The 19810-nt window shown below is 31.6% G+C and overlaps 1 protein-coding gene across 2 annotated transcripts in view; it reads left to right on the plus strand.

Moving 5' to 3' along the window:
• The window catches only part of LOC118201203 (kyphoscoliosis peptidase-like), a 113311-nt gene extending 104938 nt beyond the window's left edge, over window positions 1–8373 (plus strand). For both annotated transcript variants that reach the window (XM_085811892.1, XM_085811893.1), the window contains exon 10: window positions 1483–8373. In XM_085811892.1, the coding sequence (XP_085668018.1) occupies window positions 1483–1767 (285 nt within the window). In that variant the 3' untranslated portion in view covers window positions 1768–8373. The remainder of the gene's footprint in view (window positions 1–1482) is intronic.
• The last annotated feature ends 11437 nt before the right edge of the window (window positions 8374–19810 follow it).

Here is a 19810-nt window from a genome sequence, read left to right on the forward strand (position 1 = left end):
TGCTTTTCAGAAATTAAGGAAAAATCACAAAAATAGCGATAACTCGTTCAAAAATAAAACAATCTATATAAAATTTGAATATGATGTCAAATAAAAATTATTGAGTAAAACTGCAGTATGCAAATTAGTGGGGCTGCAATCGGAATACATTACCTGCGAGGAGCATAAAATTGCATGTTGGAGGCCAAGCCTTCTAATTTGCTGTGATACAGAGATAAGAAAGCTGAGATAGCCAATTCGTAGCAATGACCTCCAGGCATCATTTCCCCGAAAAACTGCAATGGAGAGCTATTGGAAGACTACAGGCTGAACAAAATCAGACAGAATTGGTCAGATGGCTAAATATGAGTCTTTCTATAATTCATAGACTTTGGCAACAATTTCTAACCATGGATTCAGCATTCAGGCGTATCAACCAAGGACGGCCAACCACTATGACAACCGCCGATGGCCAATATTTATTGTTATGTGCATGAAGGAATAGAACCACAACTAAACTCAGATCCTTCCTTGCTGCAGCCACCGGAAGGTTGGTGTCAGCATCAACCGTACGTAGGAGGTTTCACGAAGGAAGTCTGTATGCAAGGCGACCAGCCAGTTACGTGCTGCTCACGTCAAACGTTATTAGATTCGAGTACGTCAACATGTCCACTGGACGGCTTTCAATAAACTCCTACTAAATCTAAACTTACTTATAGGCTTCCACGTTCATCAAAATTTAATACCAGTTTCAATTAATAGTTTTTAACTGCAGCTCACCAAGGGTTCGAAAACCTTATCTGATAATTTCCCAAAGCAAAATACCAAAATAAGATTTGTACTAAACAAATAATTTTAAAAAAATATTGCAGACGTTCATGTTACAATAGGCGAAGCTCTTTTGCGTAACATGGTTACCTTACTAGGCTGACATTCTCACTAATTTCAAAAGACGTTTACTTCTCTGATTAAATGGACGGATTCTGCAAAGACTAAAGAGCAACACTGATTTTTCGAATGCTTGCTTTTTCCTGAATCTTTAAATTTTTGCATCCCCCCCCCAAAAAAAAAACAGCAAGAGCACATAGAAGTACCTATTCTGCTTACAGTGGATGGATAATTTCGTTTGTCTAATCATAATGTGCATAGGCATTTTATTTTCCTTTACTGCAAACATTTTATATGCAGCAAGTCATTATCTTAGTGCCGTTAATTGTGCTCCATTACCTGCCGTTTGCGTTTATTGTGATATCTGCGCTTTAATCTTCCCGCTGACAAAAATAACTTTAAATAAAACTCTTTATTTATGTTCGTTTAATAAAAATAAGGATATTCTCCGAACATCTTGTATTCTTAATTCTCATTGTAAATAACCACCTCTACAATTATAAACTATTTAATAATAAATTATCATTAATTAACAGAAAAGCATAGACTAGCCTATCTAATACAAAGTTTCAAACTAAATTCTTTCGCCAAACTGATTATTGTTCTATTTTTCAGCTATTTGATGTGAGTGGTAAGGAGATGGACACCAGAGGTATCATTCAGAGGGAAGACTCCGATGCCCGAATCTCCTTCACAATCACTCCTCCAAGGATAGGCTACTATAAGCTCCTCATCTTCGGTATGCCGAAACCTAAACTTAAAGGCAAATGGAGACTACCTCTTCTTGCATCGTTCCTCATAGACTGTAAACTCACTAAGAATCCAGGGGAGGATGATCCATATAATTCGAATAAGAAAGAAACCAAGAGGAAGAAGATGAGGATACCTACAGTGAGATGAAGTCCCAGAAAATATATATTCGTTAATGAAGAGGAGTCTGAGCAGAACTTGGCTTGGAGGATTGGTTTTAATTTGTCATCAAATAGTCATTGTTATGGTTGTTCTCGACTTTGCTCTGGCATCTTAACGAATTTGTCATCTTCAAAGCTCTAAAAGAAAACTGATGACAAGTATAATTCCAGTATATCATAGATAAGAGTTCTTGAAACAGGAATGTCAAATGTTTAGCAATAAGAAATGAACAGAGCTTAATATGAAAAATTTATGTGTATACGTATGTGAAAGAATTTAATCAAATTTGATGTGATAAAATTCCGAGCCATAAATTAAGATAGTTAAAACCTTTTGGGATTAGTAAACATTAAGCCAATTTTAACATCGTCATGGATGTAAAAAAAGGACAGGGGTTTGAAGAATATTTTTTACTGTTCATTCTCAAAGTGGCGAGAGTTTTTCATCTGAATTTTTTAATACTATAAAAGGTAAAATTAATTTACGTTCATTTTATAGAAAAGGAGCTGAAATAGCTCTGTTATCATCTTCCTTTTCCTTGTCTTCTACTTCCTTACAAATTCCATTCCCCATTCCCATTTTCACCATTGATTAATTTCACCTGTAATCATGTACCAAGTGTTTTTCACAAACAGGACATTACAAATACATACCTTATGAATCAATTATCTTTGCTTAGAAATGTCATTTCATATAAGTAACCTACTTTTCATGTATTTCCTATAAGTGTAGATAATTTAAACTTTTCTTTTCTACTTTTTTACATCTATTTAATAAAATAACATTCAATATTTATTTGCAAAATAAAGTAGGATTTTATATTCAAAACTGAAAGCTAAGTTCCTATACAAAAGCGTTTATATCAATGAAAATATGGCAATATATGTACTTTTATTTATTAGAATAATCTGAACTAAATTTCCACCAAATTACGTTATGTTTTTTACGCAGAAACAAGTATATTATTAAATGCTGGGTATAAGTGACAATGCTAGCCATTCCTCTAACAAGATTTGTTTAGAATATGCTTACATAAAAATAAAATAAATGTTAATGATTAAAAAAAAAAAATTTCAGTTTTTGAAAATAATTTTTTTAGAAATATTAGTTTTTCTCAAAATTAAAGCTTTTAATTTGCTCAAACAAATAATGTAAAGTTGATTAAACTTTTTGTGAAACGCATAATTTTTTTTATACTTATCAAATTAAAAATTTATAAAATTAAAGAAGAAAAATATTCTTCTTAATGCAGTGGATTTGAGTTCTTACGAACTTCCCATTTATGAATTACTCGTTTATATGAATTATCACACTTAGCTCAAAAATTATTCTACAGAACTAACTTTAACTGCCGTTAAGGCAAATTGTATATTTTTACCTCTCCAATGCCATTCGAATTTACGTATTTTCATTTTTATGAATTATTTTAAAAGTCCATATGAGTTCGTAAAATCAAGAGTCAACCGAAACGGAAATCATGCCATTTATTGAGAAAATAGTATAAAACTTATTTCTTTTTTTTTATTGATTATATATTTTATAAATGCAGAGTAATGCTATTAAAAAATTGACATTATTTTTATGAATTAACATGGATATCGTTTTCCACAAATAGGTCAATATAAATCAGAACAAGATTTCAACGACCTTGCATGCAAATTTCTCAATTTATCATTAAATACTTCGCATTGAGTTTCAAAAAACATATACTAAAATTTCATTAAAAACTTAAAGCATCATTTGTACCCAGTTACGTATCGCATTATTTAAATAAATTAACTAATATGATATTTAAGTTCTTTTTAGGAAATGCTTCTTTTTCCTATGTATATAATTTATTGCTATTAATTCTTGTCACCATTCTGGTTCTATGAATTTCTTTTTAATTCTAATTCATGCGAGTTTAAATTTTGAGTAAATATTTTCTTGAAAAATAGACATTATTCAGTGAGCACATGTGTTAGGTATTATATCAGAATAAATTTTATATTTAGCAACAGACAGTTAAATTAATATTTGAAAACTTAAATGACATTAATTAAGTTTAATGGAATCAAATACATTTTGTTATTTCTATTATTTTGGCTTGTAACTGCAAGTTGTGCTTTTTAATTAACAATATTTTTTATTTTAATTAATTTTAATATTTTAATTTGATATATTTTTAATTTTAATTCGTTGATAAATTTAAATAACAGTGATTACTTAATTTGCTGTTGAATTGAAGCAATACGTCAATATTATAGTTATTATGATCTTCGCCTGAATGCCTTTAATTCCTTTTTAGTGAAACATCAACTAAAGTCCTTTTAAAGCTCAATTTACCCTTAAGTGTTTTCATCAATCGGTCCAGTAAATTCAATCCGTTATTTGAGTGTATTTAAGTAGTAATAATAAATTAGACTGCTTAATAAAAATCGTCTTTCCCCCTACACTAATATAGTTCATTCGGTGAATTTCCATTCAAAAAACATTTGAATTAGTCCCAATGTATCACGAATAATAATGCTTATATGTTAGCATATGGCAATTTTGAAAATGATTATTCATTCAGAAACCTTTTTATCCCTTTCCTAAATTAACACAATAAACCATGAGATCTTTAAACACAGTTAATAAATAAAGCATTGTGCATCCGTTTTAGTTATAATATAATATCAAGATTATTAATCCACAAAGGTCTAAAAAACGTTAACGTAAACTTGCAAATTCGTAGAATATGCAGCAAAAGAACATGAGAATAAAGTTAAGAATAATTCTGGGACACGTTGGAAAAACAATAGAGATACGCGATATTACGCGTTAAATTTAGATCTTAGTAATTTGCTTCATAACTTGACAGTAATCTGTAGCAGACTTAGAAGTAAATTTTTATTCGTACATATTAAATAGATGTGCGTATTCTTGACCAGAGCAAATTTTATTGAACGTTTTGTATCTATTGAAAAAAAGTGAAAGAAAAACAACAGACACCCGCATTTTTGCTGAGATATTGATTTACGTTCAGTTGAACTTCAAGGCAGTTGAACTTTATTTAAATTATAACTTATATAAATGTTCTTGCAGCTCTCTCACTTACGCAATGCTTAATTCAAACTGCTTAAACAATAAAATGAAGTACTTTCAGCAGTGTGTGCTAAAGCAACTATAAATATTTAAACAGCATTTCCCTATGAACACTATATTCAACTAAGTGAAGCTGTAAATGCTACGTAGCACTTTCAGTTACACACCCAAGCATTTAAGTGTTGAACCAACTAACATGATTGACTAGCATTTTCAAATTTCTCGTTGAATTCAGCTTCATGAAACAATTAAATGTTTTTTAGAACTCTTAACTCTTCATTTTATATTCAGATCGTTTCAGCAACTATAAATATTTGAAATATTTTGAATTCAGTCTATTGAAGCAGATTAATGAAAATGCATGAGATAACATAATTCACATTTCTTTTCGGTTGCAGAAAATAGTACTTCTGTAACTAGAAAAAATGTAAGTACCATTTTTTTTTTTGGCTACTGTTTTTATGATAAAAATGAAATGATGTTAAGTAAAATTTCGTAAAGCAAGGCAAATATGTATTACGAATTTCAAAATAGTTATGAAAAAAAAAAATGACGGCTATGCTGACAAAAAGAAAAACAGTTTCAAAATACAGACCTTAAAATATAAACAGCCATTGAATACCATATTAACTTATGGGAAACATTCACATTTCATCTGTTTAAAAACATTACTTAATCACATATTTTTAGTTAATTATATTCAGAAATTTCTAAGAAAGCAAATCATTTGTGCAAAATAGAATTAATACTTATCAAGAACATGAACATTCCGCTCAAGATTCAAATGAAAAAAGGAAATTTAACCAAATAAGAGTCTGCTACCGGTTATGTTTAGTTAAAAATTATATGAGATGTATATATTGATGTGTTAGATAAATGTAAATTTCTCTAATGTATATGTAATTAACCGACAATATTCCACTATGTTTAAATGTACAGATAGCTAGATCGATGCTTATTTCAAACATTCAAAGTTTTCTCAAGAGAAAACTAAGAGCCCTTATATGAATCCGTCCAATATCGAGATGCTCATATCTTTGTATAAAACGAGTGATTTAAACAGTTATGCAAATAAATTATAGAATAAAAGTTTAGGCTTCGTAATGGGATAAATAAACCTTTTATAAAGATTTTCTCATCTTGTATCAAAGCAATAACTCAGGAATATTCAGATTAATGTGATGTAAAATATGTGCGAAGATTTTGGCAAGAATACCGTGCTAATTAATGCCACTTTGTTTCAACATATATATTTTCTATAGTGTCCTAGTTGAAACAGAACGATATCATTCATTACGCGGAAAACATCTTCCTCATGCAAATTTCATGTTACGATTTATAGCCATGTAAATATATAGATGTTAAATTCTTAATTTGCTTTGACTCATTCTGCAGTATTTTACGTGTAGATAGTAATAAGTAAAGGAATCAGCTTTTCAAAATGTATTCCATTTAATATAAAATATGCAGTGTGTAATGCAGGTATGTGCAACTTAATGGGAGTACGGCCTGTATTAGATATTAAAAATATTACACGGGACGGAGTACTTTCAGATTAATTTATATAAAAACATAAAACATGAATACGTCTTAATTAGTTTAATCTCTACGTTACTACATATAAACTTCCATTACACAATATAGAAAAGTATAACATACAAAATAAGACAATATTCTTAAATAATATTAATAATAAAAAACTTTATAATGCGATGATTCCGATTTCATGGTTGACATAAGGTAGCCAATTATTCGAGGATACGGCTAGCGTTGAAAGTATCAACATGTTTTCCAGGTGCGTATCAGTAATTCGAGTCTTTCTCTTGGATTTCACGAACTTCATCCTAGAAAAAAAGGGGTGCTTGTCTTACATGCTTCCAAATGACGTAATTCTTTCTTAGCAAAAGCGACCCCCTTGGAAACTTGTCACGTGAGAAATAGTTTAAAAGTCAATTAGTACAATATCCTAGATTTTTGTCTGCAGAATAAGTTTCTCTTGTAGTTTGATTAATTCTATTTGCAAAGAAAATGGTACTAATTCGACATCGACACCAAATGAAGAAGAAAATTCGAAAGCTTGCATCTTGGTTTTTAAAATCACTGAACCAAGTATTGAATGCTTGACTCAAAGATTTTAACTCATCAGCAAACGATTCGCAATCAAAATCATTTTTGCAGTTAACAAGTGCGGGAAAGTAGTGAGTATTGCCTTTCCTTAATATATTTTCCCAGAGTCGAAGCTTATTCTGAAATGATTTTAGTAGTCCATAAGGCTCATGAATCAACTGTTCCTGAGTTTGTAACAGAATTGAGTTCATTGAGATATGTTGTGATGTCGAAAAGAAATGCAAGATCACACAGCCATCCGTGGTTTGCTTTCCAGTTCCTGAACAGGTTTTTCATTTCATATCCATCAAAAGAGATACTTCATCTTTCAAATTAAGAAAACACTTCAGCATCTTCCCATTACTTAGCCAAAGCACTCTGCAATAAATTGTGTGATCTTCATGTTCGAAATGAACGTCAGCCAGTTAATTCTCGAAATTGACGTTAGAATTTTCAGCTTGATGAAATTTATGCAGGTAGTTATCGTGCCCATCACATGAGCAAATTTGATTTATTTTGCAAAAAGTGTTGTTGAAGTATAATGCAGTGAATTATAGATAAATCTTCCGTATCAATTTTATTACCAGATAAGTCTTAATTTTATTTGGGCAACAAGCTCCATCGGTAGATATTTCATTTAGCTTTTCCCACTTTGGATTGAATCTAGCAAAAACATCCCCCTTCTGAAAAATTCCTTTATTCCTTGTAGAAGAACCAGACGAACAACAAAGCCACACTACTATGAGCCACTGGCAAAAACGGCAATTAACCCCTTAACTGCCGCGGGCGTATATATACGCCTTGCTCAGCCGATGCGTTAACTGCCCCAGGCGTATATATACGTCCTTCCAAACTGCTATCATTTGCTTTGCGCTGCTACACCTAAAATTATTCGCAAAGTTAACGCATCGGCTGCGCATCTGGGCGCATCAGGGGCAGTTAACGCATCGGCTGAGCAAGGCGTATATATACGCCCGCGGCAGTTAAGGGGTTAAGAAGCAATTCCTATGAAAACAAACAAATAAACAAAAAAAGGTGAAAAGAAGTTTTAAAAACGGGTAAAAAACTGTTAAAATAACAATTTTTACAAAATTATTCATTACAACTACCAGTGTTTGTTGTTCATATTTAATCAGCTAATAGGCCAGATTCAACAGTATTCGGAAAAGTCGCTGTACCAAATGAAAACGCGGGCCAGATCCTGTCAGTGGATTCTGTGTTGCACATGCCTGGTGTAATGTATTTGAATAATTGTACTATTTATTATGTATATACAGCTCCAAGGGGTAGAATTTTCTTCTATGTATATAACATTATTAAATGCCTTCATTTATTGTGTAGTTTTCTTTGACAGAAAGCTGCCATGCCCTTATGTATTCCGTCCAAATAAAGAATACAAATAAAATTTGTTTCAATAATAGGTTTGAAAATGTTTAAAGTATTATTTTTGTAACCATATTTCTCAGATTCGCATACTGTACTTCTTCATTTTATTAATTTTCTATCAAAGTATTTTTATTCAATAAATTCAGAGGTCAACTCATTAATAACAAGCTATCTTAGAATTCAAAATCTGAAATAGAGTTAAAAACTAACAGGAATTCTTTACATATAAATATATACGCACACATGTATACACATACAAATATATGCACACTTGGCACAGGAAAGACAATCGAAAAATATCCCGCTGACTATACAGCTGATTACAGGCCCGGATCGAATAAGTGCGGGGCCCGATTGGTGAGGGTTTTTTTTTTTTTTTTTTTTGCGGGGCCCTCTTTATATATTAAATATTTAAATAAAATTCAAATTCAACATATATATATATCTGCCATGGATCATCAGACAGGTAAACTTCCACATAAATTTAAAAATAAAAATGTTCAAAATAAAAAAAAAAAAAAAAAAAAATTATTGAATATAAATTTACATCACCGAATATGAATACATGAATTTACATATTTCTAAGTTTTTGTTCTGTAAATTCTTCTAAAATTGTTTAAAAATCCAATTTCCTTGCGTCTTCACTTTCAATCGACATAATTGCTAAACTATTTAATCTATTCTGATTCATTGTCAATCTCAGATAGTTTTTATTAGTTTTAGCCTGGAAAATGATCTCTCTCCTGAAGCAATGCTTACTGGAGTTGTTAAGAATATTCGGAGAGCAATAAACAAGTTTGGAAATGCCGTTGCTCTGTCATTATCCGATAAAAATTGAACATTTTAAACGGATTATCAAAAAATTCTGAAGGAAAAATAGATTTCAAAGCTTCTATTTCTTTAACTAACATTTTCCCGTCTATATCAGCTTCTTTCCCCTTTGGTACATCATTTCATATTAACTTAGAATCTGTTAGAGAAATTTCTAATTCAGCTGCATGTTTTTGAAGTACTTCTTTTTCCATATTTTGAAATTTTCCTAGAAACCCAAATAATTCATTATGATCTTTTAAATGTTCAAAACGATCTTTTAGTGATTCTGTAGCTTTATGTAAAACAACATTAAAAAAAGATATCTTGTATGCATTTATCGGGTCTTCGATAGGTTCATCATCGCCTTCATAATTGAAATGTTCCTTTTCCGAAGCCTTTTATTTCGAAATTATGTTGATACTTCCAAATCTTCTGCAAAAGTTTTTGCCTGAACTAAAACTTGTTCGAATCTAGTATTTCTGTAGTTGCTTAATCATTTTAAAAGTTTTTCCAAATAAAAAAAGTGCAGTGGATACGTCTACAGATTCATTTTGAACTTCCTTGCTAACAGTAAGTCCTTTTACATATTTGAGAAGTACTAACCATAATTAAGACACAATAACACGCCTAACTTCTGAATCAAGTACTAACCATCTTTTTGAAGATGCCGAAAACAAAGCATATAGGCGTTGGAGAATACCAAAGAAGGTTAAAGCTTCTGGGCAAATTGTTGCCATATCTCCCAACACTAGATTATTAATGTGACAAACGCAAGGAGTAAAAAAATGCCCGTGGATTTTCTTTTAAGAGTCTAGCTTGCACCGCGGAGACTTTCCCCTTCATGTTCGAGCCATTATCATAGCCTTGCTCTCTTATGTTGTTGATGTCAAGTCCTAAACTTTGAATTTCCTTTTTTAACACAAAAAATAAATTTTCTCCTGTGCTGCTCTCTACATGTATAAATTTGATGAATTGTTCATATATAGCAATATTCGAGCCTGGTAATGTTCCAACCGAAACATACCTGATGCTAAGAGACATTTCTTCTTGATGACTGACATCATCTGGAGTACAATCCAGAATCACGGCAAAATATTTTCCATATTTTATTCTATCAATAATTTTATTTTTTAGTTTGTTGCCTATTAAGTTTATTATTTCATTTTTTGCTTAAATAACTTTGGTGTATTTGTTTTGTGACAATTCTTTGCATATGATCCTGCATTACTGGATCAAATTTTCCAAGTAATTCAAGTATACCTAGGAAATTTCCATTTCGTGCATCACCTAGGTTTTCGATAAATCCCCTAAACGTGATATTACGTTCTACTAGAAACTAAACTACAGAAAATAATTTTTCAAATATGAATAAATCTCATCCAGCAATGCGAACTTAAAATAAATATATTTTTAATTATTTGAATAATTCATAATTTATCCATTATCGTTAAAAGCAATTTGCTTTAAATTTCGAAATTTCTTTTTGTTCATTTTGATGGTAACGCGGGGCCCGATTGGGCTCAGTCGCCCTTTATCTGGCCCTGACTGATTAAGAAATCAAGCCAAATAACTGAATAGTGACTACGCGCGACGGTTAGAAATCTAGGACTGATGATGGCAAGTAAAAAAACAAACTTGAAAATTAGAAGCGTAGCTATGGTTTTCAGCGCCCTTTTCTGTGTGCCAAGAATGGAAAACATTGCATTCTAAAATTTTGTGACATCAATTTGGCGCTCCCTGCAAACTGCGCGCGGGGGCAGATGAACCCTCTTGCCCCATCCTAGCTACGCCACTGTTGAAAATAAACTCATTTTTGACAATGCAATGCATTTAAGTGAAACTTTATGCATTGCATTATAAGCATGTCTGAATGTTAAATATATGTAAGTGCAAACGAAAAAATCAGAAGTTGTTATGAGGTGAAAGAGTATGAATGTCTGATCAACCTGCACCCTCGTATCTGGGTCAGAGTAAAATGACAACCCAACGATGCTGTGGACAGTGGAACATGTAATCCAGTCCTTAATACGCAATGGCAATATCCCCGAGAAGTCCGCAGTGGTCGGTCAAGGAAATAAAAGAATTATATAACACAACACATTCGGAAACCTCACGTGCGGCATTGATCGAGTTGCTTTTGACCATCCTCGATAATATAATTCTACGGCTATGGATTTATTAATCAAAATTAATACAAGACGTAGAACAAGTGCTTAGAATAAGTAGTGAGCATCAAAGATTCGTCTGTCGTGGCGTCTTTTTTGTATCATCTGAATTAGTGCCTAACTGGTCCTGTGATCTTCAGTTATACATTACAATTCACAGTGGGTACCAGTTGCCTTCGCGAAAGGTTTGGATTCAGGCCCACCAATGCACAAAACTTGCTTTTATTACATAAAATTATGGTTTTCCTGAACCAATGACAGCTTTGGGAGAAGTTTTCTAAAATAGTGGGCATCCTTAGTAGATCTCTCAGCCATCTTTCACGGCGGCATAATCAACTATGCTGCCACGGGAAAGAGAGAAAGGAAAATTTAACTTGAGAATATCGACCTATTATGCAAGTGATTAAGAAATACAGGCAAATATATGCACGGAAAATTTTCATTGAAGGTAATATATGAAAAGTATGCGAGGAAAATAAAGGCCTGAATACGATCGTACTTGTCAGCAACTGCTCTTAATTACGCTTGAGCAAAAGCAGTTGCGCTTTCACATTACAAAAATGCTTCGATGACGAACTTGTACATAGTACGAGTGAATAAGAAAAAGTTTTACTATTAGTCTAAACGAGGCCGGGTGGTGTTATTCAGACATAGCCAAACTGCGGCTCCCGAGCCATATGAGACTCTTTTGCCCTTAATGTGATTCTTCTATGAAAAACAGTAGTTTTATTGAAGTAGAGTTGCATTTTATGACAGAAATCGTGCGACATTCTTTCTCGAATTCATAAAATAAAACGTAGAAAGTAAAATGGCATAATATTCAAAATTTTCAAATAAAACGAAGAAAGAAAAATGGCATAATATTCAAAATTTTTAAATAAATAACAATTTACAATCTGAATTTGAAGAAAAAAAAAAAATATTTAGGAATACTTTTTTTCAAAATGCACCCATATCTACTAAACAGAAATTAAATTCATAATTAGTTTTCTGAATCTTCAGTTTCAGTTTGTCAACGTAGTTTGACAAACATATTTAAGTAACAACCGAAATCCAACTAATAGTCAAAAAATCAGCAGCGAGGCTGAATAGTTCATCTGATAGACAACTGCAGCCGTGTTTGCGAAAGAGCGTTTATATACCGTATATCATGAGTTTTTACAAACATCAAACAACGTATTTATACTCAGTTATTTATGCCCATTATTATTATTGAGAATATTCTATAGTTAGTTTCGAGAAAGCACAACATACCGATTACTTGAAAATTCTAGCAGATTCGTTGGATGTCGTATTCGAACATTGTGGCACTTGAGGACGTCACAAGGTGATTCAGACACATTTTTTAAACTGCAACGAACGCATTCTTTTTTCGGTGAATTCCAAAGTTCTGTGTTAAAAACTTACGGCGGTTTATTAGGTTAGGATTTGAAACATTAAAAAAAAAAGCTCTAATATTCAAAAACGTAAAATATTTTGAGAATTCAAACATTTTTGCTCATTTGCGAAATATCAGGATTGGAATATCCTTCGTTAGGAGAAAAGCTAACGTGTAATTAATAATCTAATTCGTATTCAAAAAATGAAATCAGCTATTCAGTTTAGTCTCTCTCTTAAATGTACAGGAAAAACTAAATAGTAATACAGTCAAAAGTCTTTAATCCGGAATAATCTATAATCCAGACCCTAAAGCTACAAAGTTTCTGCATACGTTTACGCATGCGCGTTTAATGTATAACGGACGGTATAAGCTAAGCTAAAATTATCTATTTCAGTTAATGTTGCAGATTGCGTTGTTCTTTAATCTTCTAATTGGATCCGGCTTACTATTTTTTGCAGACTATTAGAGCAATTTAATAAAAGTAAGCTTGAACTTTCGATTATGTCAAATAGAATTTCCGATTATGGAGCTGCAAAGGATCTACAAAGCGAAAGCATGTTTCGATGTTCATCAAACAAAAAGTGGAATTGCTGCAAAAAATGGATAAAGGCATATCCTTTGTTTCTCTAACCATTCCGAAATCTGTTTATAAATTTCACATCGCGGCGCGCAATTAACTGGAAGTTGATTTGTCAGCGCTATCCTTATCTTCAGAGCAGATGTTTTTATTTTATTCGGCTTATAATTAATTCCTTACTAAATGTAGTAGTATTTCATCTCGATGTACTCCGTCTTTTGATATGATTTAAATCAAATTCCTCGTCATTATAAATATCACGAATACACATCAAATAGTTTTTTGGTTGCAATTTTCTAATTTCGACTATGAGTAATGTATGCTTACGTAGAAAGAAATGTTTAATAAAGTAAACAAATAAATATAATGTTTAATTAACAAAACAAAAAAACAAATAAAGCTTTTTTTTTTTTGGAAATTTTGATACCCCTTAGATCATAATTGCTCTTTATTTCGTAAATTACGGTTTCATATTTTTAATTTTATAATTTCTGCATGCCATCTTACCAGATTTAAATTGATGATCTATAATCCGGAATCGGCGAAGTCCCGACGAGTGCGGATTAAAGACTTTTGACTGTAATATTTTACGCGAACTTTTGAAAAAGCTGACAACTTATTTTCAAATAATTTTCATTTGTCAGATTACAGATTTTCTCAAAAATACTTTTTGTTAAAAAATCCTCACAAAGGCATCCTTTCCTTTAGATAATTTTAGTTTACTTTCTGTTATCGAAATATACAAACAAACCTTTCTTTAGAAAAAAGCGCTTAAGAATTTAAAAGAAAAAAAAAATCTGATTTTGTGACTGACCACATGACTTTCTTGTACGGAATATTAAATTACACGAATTTTTTCCTACATTTCATTTAAACGCATTTCCTCGAATTTCATTAGAGGTATAATTCTCATTCAATTAATTCAGTTCTCACTTCGCGACAAGGCAAAAATACATAAAAACTCAAAGTATCTATATTAAAAATTTAAAAATAGAAACTGACTTAATTTGTTGTGGAAGCTGTGCTGAGTCAATATATGGGATAATTTAAATTAAATGATAATTCCAGAATGGATTAAGCATAATTCACATTAATAAAAGACACTATTTTGTTGTTGCGAAGCTTAGTTTCTCTAGATTGACAACATATCCACTATTCTGCTAAGTTTCAAATGTAAGCAAATATGGCTACTATGGTAAAAAATTACGCTTACGCGCACTTAAGCAACTTTTAAATTGTTGACAATTCTGCAACTATAACACGCTGTTTAACTTAAGGCATAAAAACCTTAACCGGATGATAAGAACCACATAATTCAATCATTTTTAAAGCAAAAAATGCACAATTTGCAAACATATAAGAATAAAGAAACTGAGCTGAGCCAAGTAACAGAGTGGATACATATACGCATATATTTACATACTTTAGATGTGGCTCATTGCAACCAAAGAGGGAGGTGCACATCTGCATGTTATAACACTCATCACCCATACAAAATTTCAATGTTCTGGTGCTACAGTCAAAAGTCGTTAATCCGGACTTGTCGGGACTTCGGCGATTACGGATTATCGATTTTTCCGGATTATAGATCATCAGTTTAAATCTGGTAAGATGGCATGCAGAAATTACAAAATTAAAAATATGAAACAGTAATTTATGAAATAAAGAACAATTATGATCTAAAGGGTATCAAAATTTACAAAAAGAAAAAGCTTAATATTTATTTGTTTACTTTATTAAACATTTCTTTCAATGTAAGTTGCTTCGTTTCATGTGATAATACTTTCTCTTTAATTCTATTAAACAGACATAATTTCTTGTTTAGTTACAAAGTTCCGCTGTTCAAGCCCTATAATTGCTGTGTTGAGAATACGGACTAATTTGTCAATCGAAATGTTTTCGTTTTCAATAACCTCTGGGTCACTTTCTTCACTATCAGAAGCGAATTATAATGACGAGGAACTTGATTTAAATCATATCGAGATGAAATACTACACTTAGTAAGGAATTATAAGCCAAATAAAATAAAAACATCTGCCCTGAAGATAAGGATAGTGCTGACAGATCAACTTCCAATCCGCGGCGTGAAATTGATAAACAGATTTCGGATTTCAAAACATACTTTCGCTTTGTAGATACAAATTACATATTAGTAAATATATATCGGAAATTCTATTTGACACAATCGAAAGTTCAAGCTTACTTTTATGAAATTGCTCTAACAGTCTGCAAAAAATAATAAGCCGGACCCAATACGAAGATTAAGGAACAACGCAATATGTAACATTAACTGAATTAGATAATTTTAGCTTAGTTTATACCTCCGTTACACATTACACGCGCATACGCACAAACATATTCGCAGCCGTAAAGGTCTTACGCGCACTCGTAAACGCCTGTCCGCATGCGTGAATGCGACGCATGCGCAGAAAGTTTGTAGCTTTGAGGTCCGGATTATGGGTGTCCGAATTAATGACTTTTGACTGTATTTGTTTTTGAGTTATGTGAGATACATACATATATAGTATATATACAGAAGCCATGAAAAAAAATCTCTTTTGAATCCATTTTAAACCAGTTTATAATTCATTTGAGAAAAAAAAAAAAAAAAAAAAAGAAGAGTCCTTTATTCTGTCCTTATATGTACAGATGTCGCGCAAAAATATCATTAAATTGTCCATCAAAATGGATATTTTGGTTCAAATACGGTACCCAGAATTTTTCCTGATTACAATACTTCTTTTACTTTAGTGCTTATTTCTCATGCAATGAATTTGTTCTTTAAAAAAAAAATTATTAAAAAACTGTCATAAACATAAAATACAAATGAATTTTTCCCTACCATATTCATTCCCGACATTTAAATGTTCATTCAGAAATCCATTTTCAGGCAGTTCAACTATGCATAATTTTGATTATTAACATTATAATTTGCATATTTCTTGAAAACTGTGTCTGCTTCCAAGAGATTCCAGTGCTCTTCATTTATCCGTTTTATTAAAATTTTTTATCAACCGTCTCACCTCACTCTGGATTTGATAACTTTCTTTGATAAAACAATTTTTAATTATTAGTCCAAAGAATAAATTTGCCCAGGACTATTGATTTCGTTTGGCATTTTGCGCTAGTTTACTATAAATGTTGGTTCCCTTTTCAAATTGCTGCTACCAAATATTAGAGCCCTGTATTATATTTAAAGAAATTAAATAATGAAGAATCTGCATAAATGTAGATATGTTTCTCACATTGCGATAAAATGAAACCTACAGACATAAATTTTTGAATAACGTACGTCTCAACCCAAATAGGAGCATCTGGAAGCTGGAATTTGTTTTATTATCCAATTCATATTTTGTAAAGCATTTATGAGTTTTTGACTAAGAAACTAAACAAGTTCAAAGTGAGCAATGGCAATACTGCACCATGGGGGAGGGACACATTTGTATCTCCAGTGCACGATACTGTGTATCGGAAATTCTAAAGATATGCTCATTTTAAAATTATTTTACGATATTGCTGTTGAATTGAATTTTATGGTTTAAGTGCGAAGAACATGATGATGGAATGATAAATGAAGGTGACACACAAAACGTAAAAAAGCGCCCCTATGTGCGTAACGTGAAATCTGAAAAGGGGGTTCTTGCTTTGCTTTAGTTCCAGGCAGAGCAAGCATAGTCATAAGCATATTTTTGTTTCTTTCTCCGAGTATATAAACATGTGTGAATTCTTGATAATGCCAGGGTCTAAACATCACAATGTATTTGTAGTGGTCCAGTTATAGCATGAGTAATAATAAATTACTTTTTATTCAAGTATTTTATATTTTTGCATGTGTTTAATTATTTTGTAAAATTAACATTTTGTTAATATTCATATTTCTTTTATGCTGAATGGCAACAAGTAGTTATTTCTTTCACGCTGAATGGCAACTAGTAATGATTCATGACCACTTTGTTTTTTGAATGTCGATTCTCTTGCGACTGTTATTCAAGTCGCAGCTCATACTGATAGCTTAAAAATCAAAGCAATAAACTTAGTTATTCATTAGTGATTCTTGCTGTTCCTAATTATAATTTAGTTTCAATATCAATAGTCAAGACAACATATTTACACAAATCGAGGAAAGAGATGTTAGTCATAGGAAGGTAGCACATTAATTTATGGAAAACAAAATGTTATACAGTTTTGTCTTCTCATTGCTTTATATGAATTAATCCCTTGAATTAATCTTTATATGAATTAATCCCTTGAATTAATCTGAAAAAATGTCTGCAGTCAGAGACTCCTTTTTATATTTGCTCCTTACCAGAATAACAAGATTTTAACAGTTTTGAAAAATCTTGGTTTCTGTAACATTTCTACAACTAGAAATGTTTCCATTCCTCAGCACTTAAACAAAGTAAAGTAAAAAGGCGATCCTTAACTTTTTTAAATTAATTACTGTTACTTTATTTAAAACCAAAGATTTGTCCGGGTGCGAGATGACAGTTTCATCTCACACCTGGTCAGTTTTTACATCTCATACCAAAAATTACCTTCAGGAACTGGAAAATTATTTTCATCAATGTAAAAATGACCTTCGTCTGGACAGAATCTATTGAGATGTTTGAAAAATAGCACTGAGTGAAAATTTTCAGCAGAATGTACTTATATTTTGGGAAACTTTGCTCTTTTGCTTTTCATTCTTTTTTTCCCTTTGCGCCCACCAGTGGACGAGCGGTAAAGTCACTGAACACTGGTAGTTTGGTCCGAGGTTGGAATCCCACGAACGGGTTGGCTGCATGGGTGTTTTTGTGGTTTTCCCCATGAGTAACGTGTATATAAGCCAGTTTCCCTCCCCTTAGGCAGATAGCCCTCGAGGCTTCGCCGTAATTAAATAACCTAACCTTTTTTCCTTTTCAAGAAGAATAGTTTTTGACTCAAAAATAACCTATTTTCAACAATTCTACTTTTGTCAATCCTGTACTCATACAGAATTCTATTAAAATTCTAGTACTAACTTTTAACTCTGTGTGTTTCAGCACATTAGCAAAACTATTTGTAATCATATTCACTAGATGGTGCCACTCTTGATAAAATATTTATGTATTTTTTAGAAATACAATATTTAACCAAATTCCAGTCTCAATTCATCATTTAAAAAGATTTCTTGGCTTTAAAGGAATTAATTTACTGTTTTGGGGTGCTGTGGAACCCCTCTGCATTAAGCAAGTAAGTTAATTTAGAACAGATGTGTTATTTACAAGATTCTTTCTAAATTTGGTTAAACCTAAATATGAGAGTTTGTATGGGATAAGTACAGAGATATTTACTTAGTTTACTAAATCAAATAAATAGAAAACCTGACTATGGTGAATTCAATGAAAGTGAGGAGGACTTACATGAAAATTCACACAATATGTAAAGTGAAAAGGAATTCAAGAAGAAAATTATTCTTACAAATTTTATTCAGGTAAAGGTCAAAAGAAGCTCCCAAGAGCTTTTTTGGATGTATGAACATGCATAATATTGTCATTAGAATACTTGCAGCAAATAACACTGGAAAACCAGTTGATCATTGGAATTCATTTTTCACATAAAAATTATAAAAGATCTGATAGAATGCACCAGTATTTTTATTAATAAAGAGAAACCTAATAAAGAACAAAATTGAACAAGAGACACAATTAAAAGTGGAAATAATCTTTTTATGGCTCTTTTTCAGTTAAGCAGATTTTTACTAAACCGTAGATTCAGTTGGATGATTTGTCACAGCAATTACCAAACTGTTCTTCCTGAAGTCTTAAGGGCTCCATGGCCTTCCAGGAAAATAAAAGAATGAGGAACAGAAGTTAGAATCAAAACAAGTACACTAGAAATTATATTCTAAAAGAAAATCTGTCAAGTTGAATTTTGTGCCTTCTTTAACAGTGAAGCTCAATAGTTTTACTGCCACTAATTTCAAAATTATTGTAATGTAAGATAGACAAACGATAAAGCTGAGTGGGACACATTCTAACACATGCCATGCTTTAATAGCTGCTCCTGGATTGATTGTCCAAACTATTTCTATCACATTTGACAAACTTCGTACTCAATTTAAATCATTTGAGAATTTTTGGAAACTGTTCGAAATTTAATTCATATAAATAGAGGCTGACAAAATGATTTAGTCTTCACAGGGAATTTAAATAGACAATATCATGATTTTTTACCAATTTTTCTACGAGTTTGATTTGTTTGTGAGATTTAGTTGCAAAAGTAGTAAATATCAATTTATAAACTGCTTTATTTACTCATAGCTTTGAATCCTTAACTAGTATGATGCATTTTTCGAAGAAAAATGTTACATTGTCGCTTCGAGGAAAACCACTCCCACATTTGAAGGAACTGCATGTAAATAATATTTTTGATAAACCATAATGCTCTATTGGTGATATTTTAAGCGAGAAAGTCTGTGTGTGCAAACTGAAGTATCTGGCCAACATTTTTAACAAAATGAATCTATCACTGCAAGGAAGAATGCCACAACACAAATATTAAAATGTCATCTTCACT

The sequence above is a fragment of the Stegodyphus dumicola genome, chromosome 2 (genome assembly GCF_044657685.1).
Source record: "Stegodyphus dumicola isolate Sdum_Otavi_A_Nest chromosome 2, ASM4465768v1".
Taxonomy (NCBI): domain Eukaryota; kingdom Metazoa; phylum Arthropoda; class Arachnida; order Araneae; family Eresidae; genus Stegodyphus; species Stegodyphus dumicola.